The sequence below is a fragment of the Anser brachyrhynchus genome (assembly GCF_964034855.1).
Source record: "Anser brachyrhynchus genome assembly, chromosome: 5".
In the NCBI taxonomy this organism is placed as follows: domain Eukaryota; kingdom Metazoa; phylum Chordata; class Aves; order Anseriformes; family Anatidae; genus Anser; species Anser brachyrhynchus.
The window spans coordinates 63,654,203-63,670,494 of record NC_137699.1 but is presented as its reverse complement, the minus strand read 5'-3'; the positions used below and the strand labels follow the sequence as shown (position 1 = coordinate 63,670,494).

General features: G+C 49.7%; 1 protein-coding gene across 1 annotated transcript; it reads right to left on the bottom strand.

Annotated features, from left to right (window-relative positions):
- Positions 1–1,165: 1,165 nt before the first annotated feature.
- Positions 1,166–16,104, bottom strand: CDKL1 (cyclin dependent kinase like 1). The gene is made up of 9 exons (XM_080592713.1): positions 15,810–16,104; positions 11,544–11,665; positions 9,260–9,332; positions 7,619–7,709; positions 6,644–6,844; positions 4,605–4,687; positions 4,020–4,076; positions 3,144–3,299; positions 1,166–2,205 (listed from the first exon to the last, which is right to left on the bottom strand). The coding sequence occupies exons 1-9, from the start codon at positions 15,975–15,977 to the stop codon at positions 2,098–2,100; spliced, it is 1,059 nt and encodes a 352-aa protein (XP_080448839.1). The 5' UTR covers positions 15,978–16,104; the 3' UTR covers positions 1,166–2,097.
- Between the last annotated feature and the right edge of the window lie 188 nt (positions 16,105–16,292).

Genomic DNA, 16,292 nt, shown 5'->3' with positions numbered 1-16,292 from the left:
TATTTGCAGGTATGGAAATAAGCCCACATCTCTCAATCCAGCCTTAAAAGCTGTATGCAATCTGTTGACAAAATATGGAAATTAAATTTCACGATGCTTAAACTATGTGGTGAACCAACAACCGTGAAGGCAGGATTCTGTATAATTTTATTTTCTGATTTTATAGGAGCTGTTAATTCATCAATTAGAAGTTATAAAATATTTCATTGCACAGAAATTCAAATGCGAAATGCCAGTGAAAAGAATGTCAGCGTTGTGAAACAGCAGTGCTGTACAGCTTTATTATATGGTGCGGAGGCCGTGTAAATGTTTAGCCTCTGAGCATCTCACCCAGTCAATGGGTGACGGTTTTATAAATAGCCTATGGGCCTTTTTCCTGTTCTTCACACTTTAATTGGCGTAGCCTTTGTTTTCAACGGATTAAACTACAGACAGGCAGGCCGACTTCATGAAAACCTGAGCTGATGAAGTGTACATCTCTATTTGTGGAGAAGCAGGTTCTCTTTACGTATGCCTTTGCTCACATTTTTGGCATATGCTGACATGGACTAAATTCTGTGTAGGTCGTTAGTTGCAACCATGTCACTTCTGCTAAATAGGAGAACGATTCACCCTCAGGAAGAACATAGCATTTTTAGTCTAATTCCTAGCTTCGGTGGTAGTGGAGAGAAAGACGGTAGGTGGCAACTTCAAGAAAGCAGGTTTCATGGTAATGTGTCGAGCATGGCTACCTTGCCATAACTGAGATTCTCTTTTCTTATCCCTGATTGTCGTCTTGTCCTCTGAGGTAAATGGTGCCAAGCACTGGAAAGAATAACATTTTTGTGCTGGCTGCATCATGGGGCCGATTCTTCATTCTCTCCTAGCATAGAGCAGACACGAATAATGTCAAGAAATTAAATTCCCTCCAGCCTGCACTGCCTAGGACCATGTCCAGGAACTGATGCTGGGTACCTTGCAAATATACAGAATGAGGTGACTGACTAGCCATGCAGGAAGGACAAAGCTTTTTGAGTGTAACCAAACCTACTGATGCACCCAACAACGTTCAAAATTAAAATAGCAGTACTGGGAAAAGAAAACGTTTTTGCTGTAGTTTTCAAGTAGAAAGAGGATGTTTCTTGACCAGCATTAAAATTTTATGCAGTAAACCACATCCCGTAAATTGGAAAAACAAGCTACATTTATTTTATTCAAACACAATATTACATTCTGAAGTTACACAAACCCCAATGTTTGTGCTCATACACATACTTAGGTAGAATTCCTGCCTGTGTCTGGTTATTGTTATAAATTACATTCATGAATTGTTTTTGATAAAAACAATTGTTCACTACAGGCAAGTGACTTCACTATTGACAAAAACAGCAAATAAAAATAACCTCATAATGCAAGGAAGAAACAGGCAGGAGAAACTCCAAAAAGACTAAAGAAAAAATAGATTTTTATTAATTACGTTCTCCTTCTGGTAACCGTACCTGTTGAGCCTTCCAGTAAGTCTAAGTCATTGCCAGTACTTTTAATACTGCATGATATATAAAGCAGTACACAAGACAGACATATCTTTAAAGCAGTGCTGTTTCAGCAGGTTTATAACTAACCGACCTGGCTTCAGTCTTGGCTCCATAAACACGCACATCTGTCTTCCACTCACATAGGGACTAAGGTTACAGCTCCTTGCAGGATCAGTTACTTAGCCCCAGTCTAAAACAGTATAACTGTTCTGACACAGTGGGACTCTCCGATTTATTTGGCAAGGTTGCAGTTCTTCTGCCAAGTCTGAACTCCAGGCAATAGATAGGCAACAGAGTTCTTAGGATTCACACTGTAAACACTGGTTTGCAGTAATCCTGAACCAGTATGCAATCATGAATTAAAGCAAAACAAATGTAGTTTCCTTTGTACACAGAACACTGACCATCGTGAGCTTGGAGTGCATCACTTTCCTTCCATTAACGGCCCAGAGTGCATTACTTTACAGGCCATTTTTGTATGTCATAACATGTAGTAATTTAGTTTTCCACCCCATCTCCTCCTTTTATAAATTCTGAAGAACTTGAACTTTGAGCAATAAGTAGTTTTTAATCTTCCATCCATTTAGATGTTAGGGAAATGGTAGTTTGATTTCCTTGTTTTGCAGAAGTACTTCTTGCTGTCCAGAGCTGGCAGAACGTTACTGCTGGTTAACTGAGGCAGGCACTGCAACTAAAGCAGAAGTTACACAGTGTGTATGTGTTTGAAATGAGAATAAAGCACGCACTTCATTTTTCTAACAGGAATATAAGCTATAAAACTATTTGTTCTGTAATCGTATACTTTTTAAACTAAGAGTCATGGGTCTGATGTTCTACAACTGGACTGCAACCAGAATAGCTCATTAAAGGTATTTCTTCCAAACATCCAGGGAAAAAAAATACAGTTATATCCCGTGTCATAGAAATGGAAGAGGTGAGTCAGTTTGATCCAGGAAATTATATGCTCTAGCAGTTCTCCGTCCTGCATTTCCAACTTCCCTGCACGTTACCAGTTCAGTATTACAGCTGTCATGGGGAATGTAGATCATTAGAAGAAAGAACTGCTGAACAACTCTTATCATGGGCAGGAGTTGAAGACTTGGGCTGGAATCTGGAAAGAGTGAAACGGCAGGGAAATATTTGCTCGGGCACTTCAGTTGCAGAAATGCCCACTGCATTGTCTAGCGTCTGGAAGTCAGTAAGGGTTCACATCCCGTCAGTAGTTACAAATGGAACTGGGCAGTTTTGCCATCTTTATAATTTGGGATTCAAAAGCATCAAGAAGATCCCAGAGAACTCCGAATTAAACCAGATGTTTAGCTGCAGTTTGCTCAGCTATCCTGCTATACTTTGTCGGGAATGCACGTTCCTAGATAAACCTGATCTTTCCCATTGCTGTGCTGCTTATCTCCAGTGACTCAACAGAGCTGCAATGCACAGTTCAATTTGTACTGAGTTACTCTTTAGCCAGGAGATTCGTTTTCTCCTTGTGCTAAAATTAAGATTGGTCCAGTGTGGGAACTCTACCTCACCCTTAACTGCCAGGATGAACGGCTCCTGGGAACCACGCAAAGAAAAAGAGTTCCCTCGTTAGACAAAGAACATTAAATACTACTATGAAAATGTTACCCCTGGCACATGCTTCCGTGTCAGCTTGGCTGGCTTCCGAGCTGTTTTTTCATGTTCTTTCCCCGGATCTCCTGCCTCCCTAATGCTGTCAAAATAGGGATGCTGCAGCAGCTGCTCACATGTCTGCCTCTCTGCAGGGTCCATATGAAGGCAACCCTTAGAAAAGAACAAGTAAAGAATCACACAGAACACTTGATAAAAACGTCTGCACAATTCCACCTACTCACAACAGCCGACATTTCCCACAGATACATGCCTTAATTTTTTAAATTAACTCTAAGTCTGGCTTTTCAGAGTCAGCACAAAGCTTGCAAAGCAGCTAATTTTGAACAACTGTCTCTTCTGACACAAGGCATTGACAGAAACTGAGGCTACAGGAACAGCTACAATTGTATGGTGTAGCAAACCATCACGTCTCAAAAAACAGTTATAGGCTTAACTTTCATTTGAACTAGAACAGCTTTCTTAAATGGGAATCTACTGCATCACTGGCTGTGTTGTTCCAGTGTTTAGCGTAGCACTATTGAAAGCTGCACCTTAGTTTTAATGCGTTCATCCTCAGTTTCCATTTAGTGCATCTTAGTAGTGCAGTGTTTTCCACGCCCATGCTAAAGATGAGTGGATTAAAGAGAAGTGGATTAAAAGTCTTCCCCAAGTCCCCTCGAGTTCTATTTTCCTGTGAATGTCTGATTATCCAGTAGCCAAAACTCAAGCCATTTACCACCTGAATAAGACTGCCTTTGCTAAGTCTCAGCGCAGAGCTCTTCCACTAGTCCTGGGCACCCATCTTTGGGTGGCCCTGCTTGAGGCAGGGGTTGGACCAATGACCTCCAGAGGTCTGTACCGACCTCAGCCATCCTGTGATAGCTTGCTTACCTTCATGAGAGCTAAAGCAGGGTGTGAAATACTAGGGAATTTCATTTCCAGTGGCTCCTGGAGGAAAAAAAAAGAGTGAGTGTACTCATATTAGCAAGCTTTTCTTTCACCAGGGTACAGAGGCCCAGCTTTCCATAGCAACGTGACCTGTACCTCACCAAATGCGTGTCGCTTCATGTGCTTAGCAGGGAGCTGCCTGACATTAGTGGGAACAGCTAGACTGGCTGCTCTGACACCAGAAGTGGGGGAGAAGGAGCAGAGATTAATTATTTGTTTGATTGCTTGTACAGGGTATCAGTTAAAAAGTCATGGGAGGGGTTCAGCCACCTCCAACTAATATTGTGGCAGACACGCACAAAGTCACAGACAAAGCTTTTGGATAGGGAAAAAGTTCTGCACAGCGAAGGACTGGTCAAGCTGAAAAGCAAAGCTCTTCCAGCTCTAGTTCCAAGGCAGGTAACCTGTACTCTAGGGAAAAACAGGCAGGGACATTTCTCTGTCCAAGCACTATGTCTCCTTAACACTGCAGATGGATTGCTGGGCAGTGCCAGGCTCAAGGGGAATGCATCCGAAGGGAGCTCTTACCATGCTCTCTGGGTCCGGAATTCTCACCCCGCTGAAGAACTGGTTGGTGCTGAACACTTGCTGGTGCCTGGGAATAAGATCCCCTTTGACCAAGAAAAAAAAAAAAAGTTAAATTGATCTGCTGTTTTTACAGCACCTGCGTTGAACGAGCTTATCCTCTAACAAGGCTGACAGCATCCAAGAGAACAAGTAAAAGAGATGGAGTACCAGCAAGTGAGCTGACAAAGTATTCTTTTGTGAAAACATCCATCCATCTAGCACATCAGTGATTCCACAGCCACGTGACTGTGCTGAACGACAGGCAGGGCCACGCACCTCTAGCTGCCTGCAGTCACACCTGCCTGGGGCCTCCTGCTGTAAATAACGCCAAGAAATGCAGCCGCTGGGAGCAGTTTTTGGAGCAGGAGTACCCAGCTGCTGTGCCTCTTCCCCTCCCAAGCTCTGAGGTTCTGTGCTGTGCAGCAGTGGTCAGTATGAATTGTGGTCACTAGAGCTGGGGGCTTTGAAAACCGTATATATTGCTGTGTATCTCCCCATGCCAAATGCCTAGATCTTATCACATCATTTGGGAAATTGCAAATTTGGATTTCCACTGGCAGAAAGACCCCTCAGTAGAAGAATGAAGAATGCACTGGGAGGAGGTGGAAGAAATACTAAGGTTTGTAACTGCATCTGCTCTGTGCCAGCATCCAGTACCTCCACCATGTGCCAGCTGAACTGGAGAGGTGTGACAGCGCGTGGGAATGTGTTCAGGCCTCATAGCTAGAGGGTGCTGTGCAAACACCTACCGGGATCTGAAACTCCAGCCACGCCACGGGGCTGTGCTTCAGCCAGGAATCCTTTGCAAAGTGTTAGGCAAGAGCGGATCAGCAGCTCGCTCCCCTGCTCGCATGGGACGCGATGGAGCTGCCCAGGCTGGGATGAGTAACTGGCAGGAGTCGCTGTTTGTTTTGGACGTGGCCGCACGGCAGCGTGGGCACACGTTGTGCGCTGGGCTCTGTCCCCAGGGAGGGTGAGCAGGGCCCTGCCAGCCCACTCGCCATACCAAAGCTGTGCTTCAGCATTTTCAAAGGGAAGAGAGCCCTGCGAGGCAGGCTGTGCGCATAAACAGTCCTGTCTTTTCTGACTGCTGCAAGGGGGACAGGCTGACCACAATTGTTCCTGCTTCATTAAAATTTAACTCCTATTGAAACCCTTTTTGTGCAGTCCTCAGGACGTTGCGTGGAAAAGGGCTCAAATGCAGCATCAATGCAGACATGCTGTAGCTTTTTCCTCAGTGCAGCTTCATCGTTGTTTTTGAAGCTTACACCAGCTTGGAGCAAGCAAAATGTTTAAAATGAATTTAATAAAAGAACCAGTACAACAGCCAAAGCGCCATAATTACACAGCTTTGGTCAAGGAGCTTTTCTCTGTTGATTCTGCTTCCGTCAACCACTTGGATCAAAAGAGAATTTCTGGCTGAGACCCTATCATTGAGAATAAACCAACTATAACTCAACTAACAGTGGCTCGAATGTATTCTGGAGGATGAAGCAATCAAACTGGGTTTCTGGCTAAGGAGCTCATCTGTTTATAGCCACTTGTCACCTTTATAGTTTTGTAAATTGCTCAGTAAAAAATCACAGTTCTCTGTTCGTTCCAAGAATTTCATCTAAATAGGGGGGTTTGTTCCTTCCCACCCCATAAACAAGATGTTACACACCAACACTAAATGGAAGCAATGAGACTGGATCAGTTCAAGTGTTACGTGGATAACAGGCCTTTTGTTTAACCTCTGTTTCAAATCCAGAGTGGCTTCTAGAATTCCTTGGGGAAAAGACAAGCGGGTGGGACAGAGAAACAAAGTGCTCACACTCCACCAAGCACACAGCCACCAAACAGGCGCCTGCGATGTTCAGCAGACCAGCACCTACTGAAGGCAGAGAGCCACTGGGTAAATTCACCTCCTGCTGGCTGATCCCGATTCCCACCACAGAGGAACCCCCTCCTTGGTCAGCTGCAGTGTGCCAGAGGCGCTGGAAGCCCCGCGGGACGCTTACCCAGGGTTCTGCGGATGAGGTACAGCTGGTCTACGTCGGACTTGCCAGGCCACAGGGGGACCCCGGCCAGCAGCTCCGCGAAGACGCAGCCGATGGCCCAGACGTCCACGGGAGGGCCGTACTGCGTGTCGCCCACCAGCAGCTCCGGGGAGCGGTACCACCGGGTGGCCACGTAGTCCGTGTAGTAATCGCTCGGCCCAGCTGGGGTGGGATCCGGGAGGAGGGAAACAAAAAGCAGTGCGGGATCAGAGCGAGGCAGACAAGATGCAAGCAGTTACATACGTTGGGGCAGCAACAAGAGCACCTTCTGGACAGGGAAGAGCTACAGGAACGGGATGAGTCACTGGCCGCTAGCAGAACCCAGCTTGGAAACATTTAGGGTTTGGGGAAATCAAGACCATATTTTTCTCGAAATGAAAATATGCAGAGCTTTGCAGCAGGACCCCGTGCCAGCCAGTGGTCACTTCTCAAAGCCCACATGATTTGTCTGAACAAGAGCTAAAAAAAAAACAAAAATTAAGGGGGTTATTATGACGGAAAATGTGAAGACATTGTTTGCAGAGACAGTGCCTTCTGCCAAAGGCGGCCCTCCTGCCAGGGAACTCCAGCTGGGTCTCCAGCATTGCACAAGCAACGCAGGCAGCTGAGAGGTGCCCGAGCTGACTGCGATCCAGCAGCTCCCGCACCACAGCAGTGCAGCTGCACCAGCGGGGAGCTCCGACGCAGCTTATTTACAGAGGCATTTGGCTGTCTGAGCTAGCTCCGTGTAAACTGGTTTGGGAATCTCTACCCAGGCATCTCCAAAGCTTCTAGCAGAACATCCCTGTGAAAACGTGCCAGCCCTTATACATTATACAGGATGATTTACGGGCCCATCAAAGACAATTGAGTCTTGACTGGGGTTTAAAGCCTGAAGCTACACCCCATTTGAGCTTCACATGTAACGGTCCATGTAAGCAGCTGGCCAGCACTCACTCAGTATGCGAGCAAATCCAAAGTCACAGAGTTTGATGACCGAGTGTTTTGTTATCAGGATGTTTTCTGGCTTTACATCTCGGTGGATGCACTGGAAACAAACAACAAACAGACAAAAAAAACACACCCGAGGTTAGGAGCAAGTATTTAACCTGGCCCTTGGATAAATAACCTCTTCATTCAGCCACACACCCCATGCAAATTGTGCCATGTATGTTAACCACGCAATCATTTCTGCTGAGAGAGAAGATGAAAGGATTTCTTAACAGCAGCTAAAGTCACGTCCTGCTGGCCATGGCAGTTACCTCGCCTGTACCCCATGCTGGGGATGAGACACCGTGCAGGCTCCCAGCCTCGACTGCACAGATCTTTATCACCTGGACGGTACCGGCTGAGCTCCCCAGCACCAGCTGGGAATCAGCTAGCAGGAGGAGCGAGGTTTACAGAGCAAGGGTTGTCATGTACCTTAACCTGGCTCGCTAGAAATCAGCTCGCCTCATGCAGGTTTGTATAACGCACTCCTAATGAGGGGCTCAGTGTTTATGTATTGGTGGAGAGATCCTGATGTTGTGCGTGGGGCTCCATGGGATCAGTTCCTCAATCAAGTCCAGGAACTGATTTACTGATGATCTAGTGGATAAGCAAAGGATTTTGCTGGCAAAGCAAACACCTTGGGCTTTTCCTAGCTGAGCTGCTGGTAAATTACTGTGTCTGCTCCTGAGGACTGAAGTGCTCCTTGTTAAACCAGTGCCACAGAGTTCCAGAAAAGGGCAACTGCATAAAAACTCATTACCTGTGATGTACAGCAGGTCAGACTGCAGCATCTAATTGTTTCCTTGGCTTTAAAACTCCACTAAATCTTTCAGACTGAGAGAGGGAACAGAAAGAAGCAGCAAAACAACAAATCCTGGAAGCAGGACAGACCTATGACCAAGTTCCTGTGTCTCAGCCGGACATAATTCTTCGAGCAAAGACAAAACACCCATTCCAGAGCAATCTCCTGCCAGCCTCCTAAACCTCAACACTGGCAGATAAACAAAACCAAAGACAACTAACTACAGCTCAGTTTGCCTAATGGACTTCTCCAAAAGGCTCCTTTCCTTCCCTGCCTCTTAAAGCGTCCCCACAGCATTCTGCAAAATTCTTGCCATGCACAGAGCTCACATCTCCCTCCAGAAAGCAGGGGAGGGGTTGTACAACTGTTCTACTGCATCTGATTTTTGAAACCTCTTAACTGGTGACGGGATTCAATTCCTATGACTATCAGCAGAGGGACTTTCTGTGAAAGCAGTAGGAGTTTGCTCAGGTCTGAGCTGGTGAGATATTAAGCCAGTTTCCTAAACATCAGCTGTAATGCACGACACAGGGAACATGTAAGGATATATTCTTGTTCAGCCTGGAAGCTGGTCTAAGGTCATGAGTGCAAATCATTTCTCGACAGCAAACCCAAGGGACCTGCATGACAATAAACGCAGCCGTTGGGGGTGTACACTAACATTTCAGATACGTGTTTTCTGTTGGAAATGGGAAATGTCATCTCTAACTTCTTCCCATGGACACCCCGTAATCAGAAAAACAGCAACAGAATCTCTCATCCAAAGCCATGCTACTGCACTTGTTGGTGCTGTTCAGGGGACTTACGTTGTGTTTATGGCAAAAGTTCACAGCTTGGAGAGTCTGCCAGGTTATGCTCTTGACTAGATGCTCTGGCACCCTGTTATAAAAAAGCACATTTTTTACTTTGGTCACAAAAATAACTTCATTATTACCGGAAAAAGGAAGAGGAGGCCTTTGAGCGCTAAACAATCATATGGGAGTCTGAACAAACCAGCAAACCAGTCAGGGACCAAGTCAGAAAATGCAGAGGACAACACTAGCTGCATTTTTTTGCTATAAATGTTACAAGAAACACCCAATAATCCTCAGCTCATTGCTCTCCCACTGCAGGGAAGCTGTCAGGCCGGGATGCTGACGGTACAGGCTGTTTGTGCCTCTTCCCCTGCTTCAGAGCTGCAGCTGAGCCCTGCCTGCACCTCCTCAGAGCGCCCTGCAGTAAGACGCGAGGATTTAAGGCGACTAGGAGCGTTGCAGAGTGTCTCGTACCACTCAGTCCCAGCCAGCATAAGCCTGCCAGTTGGTAACGGCGTGTCAATGCCTGCGGGTCCGTGTCCAGTCCTGTCTCGTGGCTGTGCTTAGCACCCACACTTCCTCGCAATCCTCCTGAAGTGCCAGGGGGCGTTTCTCCCTCTGCAGCTGCTCAGGGAATCGGAGGCAGTGAAGTATCCACAGCGGAGATGCATGCTCTGAGCTGCAATGTTGTTGTGTCATTCATTGTGCAGAGTGAAGAGGTGCCCAAATGGGACAGGAAGGGTGTTCCTACAAGAGTATAAAGTTCTACTTTGGTTTGTATCTTTGCTCCTTTCTTTCAGTGGCTGTCAATTCTAAGAAAAAATATATGTTAAAGATTCAGCCTCCTCTTCTCTTCTTTGGCTGCCTGTAATGGTCTTCAACAACCCCAGCGTGACAGTCTTGGCAGTTTCGAGCTCAATTCCAATTTTATTTCACATGTTTAATGCTGCAAAAATTTTGATTCATCATAAATAATAAATTTAAAAAAAATTGCAAGAGGCTGGCTTCAAGATCCCCTCTGCTGTCAGTGCTGAAGGTCTTGTGCTGACAGTGCGGTTGAAAAGCTTGAGGTTCCTTGCAGAAACATCCTAGAGTGATGAGCTCTGCACTGACAGCCTGAGAAATGGATGACCTGGTCAAATAACCTGGAAACATCATGCGAAGAGGCACGTGCCCACCTGTCTTAATCCCGACCACAACAGACTTCACCACCTGCAGAAGGTCAAAAGCCAAGCATGCAGCCAGGTGTTGCACGTTCACCCTGCAGTTGTCGTGATGAATGGAAAGAAAATGTGAAGCGTTTTCTTCAAAGAGGGTTATCCACCCTCTCTTTGTATTCCAGGTGAGCAGGCTCAAACTGGGGTGGACGCTGCTGATCAGCTCACAAAGCCGTGTGCTGCGAGCATGCTCCCTTCTCCTACAGCTCCGTATCACAGAGAGAATAACAGGCTCTTGTTTACTCAACCCCCGATTAGTCTCCTGCGGGCAATTCATTCAATTCATTTAGCTTCAGGCCTGTGAAATGATTTATGAACTTCTGCTTAGCATTTCCATGGCACCAAGTCACGGCGAATAATTAGGGATGATATATTTAGCGGGAGTGTCGTTTATAACGTGTCAAAAGAATAAACTCTGTCCTGGAGAACGTTCCTTCTGCTCATGTAGCTCACACTTCGTGCAAGTGCCTGTGTAAAGAGGAGGCTCTCTGACCTTCCGGAGCTCTCTGAGGCTGTGCAGAGAGGTGCAGGCACAGCTCCGGGTAACTCCTGCCAGCCAACACTTATTCCTTAGCACAGCAGCACGCCAGAGGGCTAGCAGTCACCGCTCTGTCACAGGCATTGTCAGTGCCGTCACGACGGACCGTGTACGTTTTGGGTGCTCAGCCACATTGCCCCAGTGCCCACAGCTCCCACGCTGACGTGCAGCACATGCGGGGAGCAGCAGGCAGGAGGGCTGCGTGCCCCTGGGCCCAGCAGCCCGAACCTCTTCGCAGCAGGACACGAGATCTCTCGACACTGGGGTCTGCTGCTGCCAGAGCAGCCAAAGATCACCCAAATGCTCGGGCTCGGCGCTCCGGTCGCCTAGGTGAGCGGTACAGGAGCACTTGCGGGCTCATAGCAATTCTTTTGGATATCACTGCTGAACCGCAGTAACAGACCGAGTCCTGGGCGCTGCGCTGAGAAACCTCTCCTGTTCTTAATGAAATGCCTCTGGAAACTGCGGAGCAGCAACGGGCTCCCACGGACACCCCCTGACTCCTCTGCTCAAAGCTCCCTGTGCGGGACAGGTCACTCACCCCCAGGGGTGCTTGTCCAGCTCGTGGAGCACCGTGTGGTCGCAGTACTCGAAGACCAGATGCAGCTTCCTCTTCCTCCTGAAGACTTCCAGCAGGTTCACCAGGTTGGGATGTTTCAGTTGCTGTAACACAACAGCGGAAGGACTGGTTAGTTACTGCATGGCAGGGGGGTGTTTGGGGAAAGGTGGGGGATGCGGTGCCTTCGCCCACCAGGATCTCAATTCCTTGAGCTGAAACCTTTTGCAGAAGCACAGCACAACGTGAGGAGTCAGCTCGGCTACAGCCCAGCTCGTGGTGCTGTTATTTTAGGAACTGACCGTGGGCTTGGCTTCAGCAAGCGGCACTTAGAAAAGATGCTCATAGACAAAGAATTCATCACGGTGCTCACAGCTATTCCGTCAGCACCTCTCACTGGACGTGTCCAGACTCTGCCCCACACCGAAAACCAGCTCTCCTTGGAGAACAGCCGGGGAAGTCGCACACGGTAAGAGCCCCTAACAGGCAAACACACGTTTAGGGGAAACCGAGAGCTCCTCTGATAAGCGTAAAGCAAGGATGTGGTCGCAGCTTCTCCAGTTTATCGTCAGCATCTGGATGGATTAACCAGGATTTTTATCGTTGCTTTTTCCTCTCAGTTCACTTGCTATGCCCATAGCAGGGCTTCCCCTCCCTGGGAGCTCAGACAGATCCTTACCGTATGTAACGCCTGAGCACGGCAGGGCTTTAGCTGCACCTTCCAAGAGGTGAGGCTGGAAATTTACCGCACCTCCTCATTTTCTATCCTTTTACCCACATCTTGGGACAAGGCTAGGAGGGGGCTTCAACCAAGGGGTGAAGGCACAGCGTTCAGAAAAGGAAGCAGGGAGAAGCCAGAGCCCGCTCAGGGACGCTGGTGTTTCTTTTCAGATGACGCACAGCACCGACCGCACTGCTTGCAGGGACGCGCAGCACGAGGGCTTTGCCTGACCGAGGCAACACAGAAGGCGTTTTTTAGCCCCAAGGTGAAGGATCACTGAACGCACCTTTTATTCAAACACGTCACTGGAAAAGCTCCTCGCAAAGAGAGACCTTCCAGGGAGCTCACTGCCTCCGGGGGCACTGTACTGAACCCAAACTACTCCGAGCCCTCAAGCCAGCCCGCAGCGTGTGGAACGTGGCTGTTCAGTCCTGCAACTGGCTGCAAGGAGCTGATCTTTCTAAACAGCCTCTCCTACCGCATACATGTCCTGTTCCTTCAGTCCCTGCGAAGGGCCAGGGCTTCTGCCCACACCGTGCAAACCGCGTGCTAGCGTGGATCAAACCCAGGTTACAACCAACATTTCCTGAGCGCTTCCTTGGTCCTCTCTCTGGTGTCCCCTCTCAGGGACAGCCCTGGCATCGCCCCCGTCCCGCTCACAGCCAGCCCCCGCTCGGGGCTCTGCAGGCACTCAGGCCAACATCTCCTGTACACAAAGGAACCACAAACCTGCCCGTGACCCCAGCGGCGTCGCATCGACCCGCACGGCGCTCAGACAATGAGCAGTTTCTAAGGCTGTTGCCGCTGCCGGCCGTCGCTTGCTGGTGGCCTTGGGACATCTTCCCCGGCCTGCCCCTGCCCAGGGGGCCGCGTGGGCTCACACACCCCTGCTGGGCTGGGCGGGCTTCTCCCCATGGTTACAGCTGCTCCCGTGCCAAGATAACAGGGTCTGTTTTCGGCTTCCTATACGAACACGGTGTGGCGTTCTATCTTTCTCTCACCTGCTCTGCAGTGCCAGGGCCAAGGCCAGCGCCAGCCTCCCGGTGAGATGCAGCCACACCCCGGCGAGGCACCTCACGGTGCAGGTGTCACCTGCCAGCACTGCGCCCCTGGCCGGAGCAGCGTACCGCAGCGTCCATCCCGCGAACCAGACGCCCGGTTCTCCGCAGGGCTGCGAGCTGCCCCCTCCGTACCGCACCGTTTCAGCCCGCGGCATCTACAATTCACCCGTCTGGGCACAGCAGGCAGTGGGTTTCCGCAGTCACCGGTGGGGTTCACACAAAGTCGCTCCCTTCAGGCGTTTCAGCCGGTCCCAGGGCACAGGGATCATGCAGGGACCCGTCTTTGGCTCTCTGCTTCCAGCCCCGCACTCCCACCTCGCCTCCCACGGCTCCCGGCCATAAAGCCCTTTGAACCTACCAGGTGTTTGTCGTGCAGAATGATGATTTATCAGCCCTGCGTTCTTTTCTGATGAAACACAATCTCACTGCATCTTTGACAAACACTGAGTTGTTGCCTGAGCAAGGAACCACCTCAACAAACAAGCAAACGAACTGTTACTATTTACAGGGAAAAAGCTGAAAAGACAGTCAGCAGGTCTGCACTTGTTAAAATCAACATCGCCCTGACACAGGTCCTGCCACGGCTAGCCGCAGTTGTGCTGCTTTGTACCCTTAAGGGTGATGCATTCCCCATCTGCACAAGTGACTTCTGCGATTATTATTTTCCTTCTCAGATCTCTTAGATCATTTAAATCTTAATGCCTCTCCAGCATCGCTCACTAAAACGACCCAGCCACCTCTCATCCCTTTGCTTCAGAAAGGAGAAAACTTAGGCTGCTTCTTCACATAACCTAATTGAAAAATGAAAATGTTTTTTTCCTAGATGATGGCTCTTCTAGCCTCACATTCAGGCTTATTTTACCTCTTTCTGTAGCAGGTAGAGAATCAGGCCTTCATATTCCTTTGGCAATAACATTGACATCATTTATTTATATATAAATGATCAATAAAAGACAAGCTGAGAGCACAAAAGAGATTTAGAGAGGAAAAATTCCAGAAATGCAGCAACCAGCTGAAACCCTGCACTTAATTGTAGATCTGAAAGTCACCTGGTTCCCAGCAAGCAAACCAGGGTAACTCCGTGGAAGGGAACATTGACAGCAAGGAGCGATCGACGGCTGCGACACCAACGGGCAGCGAGGGCTGGGAACGGCCTCAGGCAGAAATCAGTGACCAAGGAACTATGGATTTTGGGAAAGAAGTCGTAAATAAAACACAACATCTTTCTCTGCAGCTTTCTGTAGGGTTTTGTTAACTTCAAAATCCTAAATCCCTGACAGTCTACAAGGAGGCGTTGTGTCTAGGCAGAATTGCAGGTTTCATGTAAAAAAATATCCTACTGAAAGTCATTATTTCAAAATGTAAAATAAGCCAACACATTGTTAATATTGGTCTTTCATCGGTTCAGTTTTTCAAGCTCCTGCTCTTCTGCAGGGAAGGGAGTTAACTGAAGATGGGGAGCTGGCGGAGGTGTATAAAAGCATGAGTACCCTGGAGCGAAAAGGGAACCCCCCCACATCTCCTACACAACCAGGGGTGCTGTGTGCTGCCACCCAGCATCAAGTCTATAACAAATAAAGGGAAATACTTTTTCACACAGCATATTGACAGCTGTGGCACTCCCTGACTCAGGATGCTATGGAGACCAAACGAATACACCAGTACAGAAAGAGATTAGACAAACTCTCAACAGAAAACGCCTGTGAGTGTCTGCTAAACGTGAAGCTATGGATACAGCCTCTGGCCTTAGTAACTTTGCCAGAAGCTGGGTCTGCGCGAGGAAATCTTACCCCATCCTCTCCTTTCTCCTGGCTTTCTCCTCATTTCTGCACACTCTCCTGGCCACTGCCAGCAGGGTGGGATACATGAACCCGGGGTCTGACCCACTGCAAACGTTCCCGTGCTTTTACTTCATCAGGGAAGGAAACAGAGAGGCTGAACGTGCGACCCATTTTCTCATGTGAGGATGAGCTCCGTGCAAAACTCAAGACAGGATCAGCAGAGGCAAGGTGCTGCTGTGGTGCAGGCACCGGTCCTGCGGGCACTTCCACAGGAGAGCACCACTGAGCCGACAGCCCCGGCGTCCAACACGCGGCCCCATCCTGCCTGCACGCCGCAGCCCCCGTCTCAGGGGGGAATCAGGATGCGGAGGGGTCCGCTGCCGACCACCTGCCAGGCACGCGGCCGCCGTCCTCACACCGAGGCACCTGTGCCGTGCCGGCCTGCTGGGACGCGTCAACCCGTCCGTAACGGCACGGTCCTCGCCGCCGTGACCCGTCTTCGGCACCTTGCTCTCTGCAGGGTCTCGGCTGCCCCAGCACCCTCGCTGCCTGCGGTGGCTCACTGCTGTCAGGTCGGTCACCCTCTCGCCCGGGCACCTCGGCCGAGGGCACCGCGCCCTCACAGCCCTGCCCTCGTCCCTCGTCCCCGTCCCTCGCGGCTGGGCGCCCCGCGGAGCCCCCCGCGCACCTTCAGCATGCGGACCTCCCGCAGGGCGATCTTCCTGATCACCGGGTCCTCCTCGGACTCCAGGAACTTCTTGATGGCCACGATCTGCCCCGTGTCCTTGTTGCGGCACTTGAAGACGACGCCGTAGGAGCCCTCCCCGACCTTGCCCAGCTTCTCGTAGCGCTCCATGGCGCCGCTCCCGCCTCACGCCGCCGCCTCCCCTCAGCGCCGCCGGGCCCAGGGCGAGCCCTGCGCGGGGTCTCCCCTCCGTGAGGCGGCACCCGCCGGGCGCTGAGGGGAGGAGGAGGAGGAGGAGGAGGAGGAGGAGGAGGAGGAGGAGGAGGAGGAGGAGGAGCCGCCCCTGGGGACAAGGGGCCAGCCGGGAGCCGCCGCCGCTTGCTCTGCCCCCTGCCGAGGCTCTCCCGCCCAGCTCTTCTGCGGGGGGCTCCGCGGCCTTGGCGGCCTCTGATTTTTTATTTTTATTTTTATTTATTTTTTTGCTCG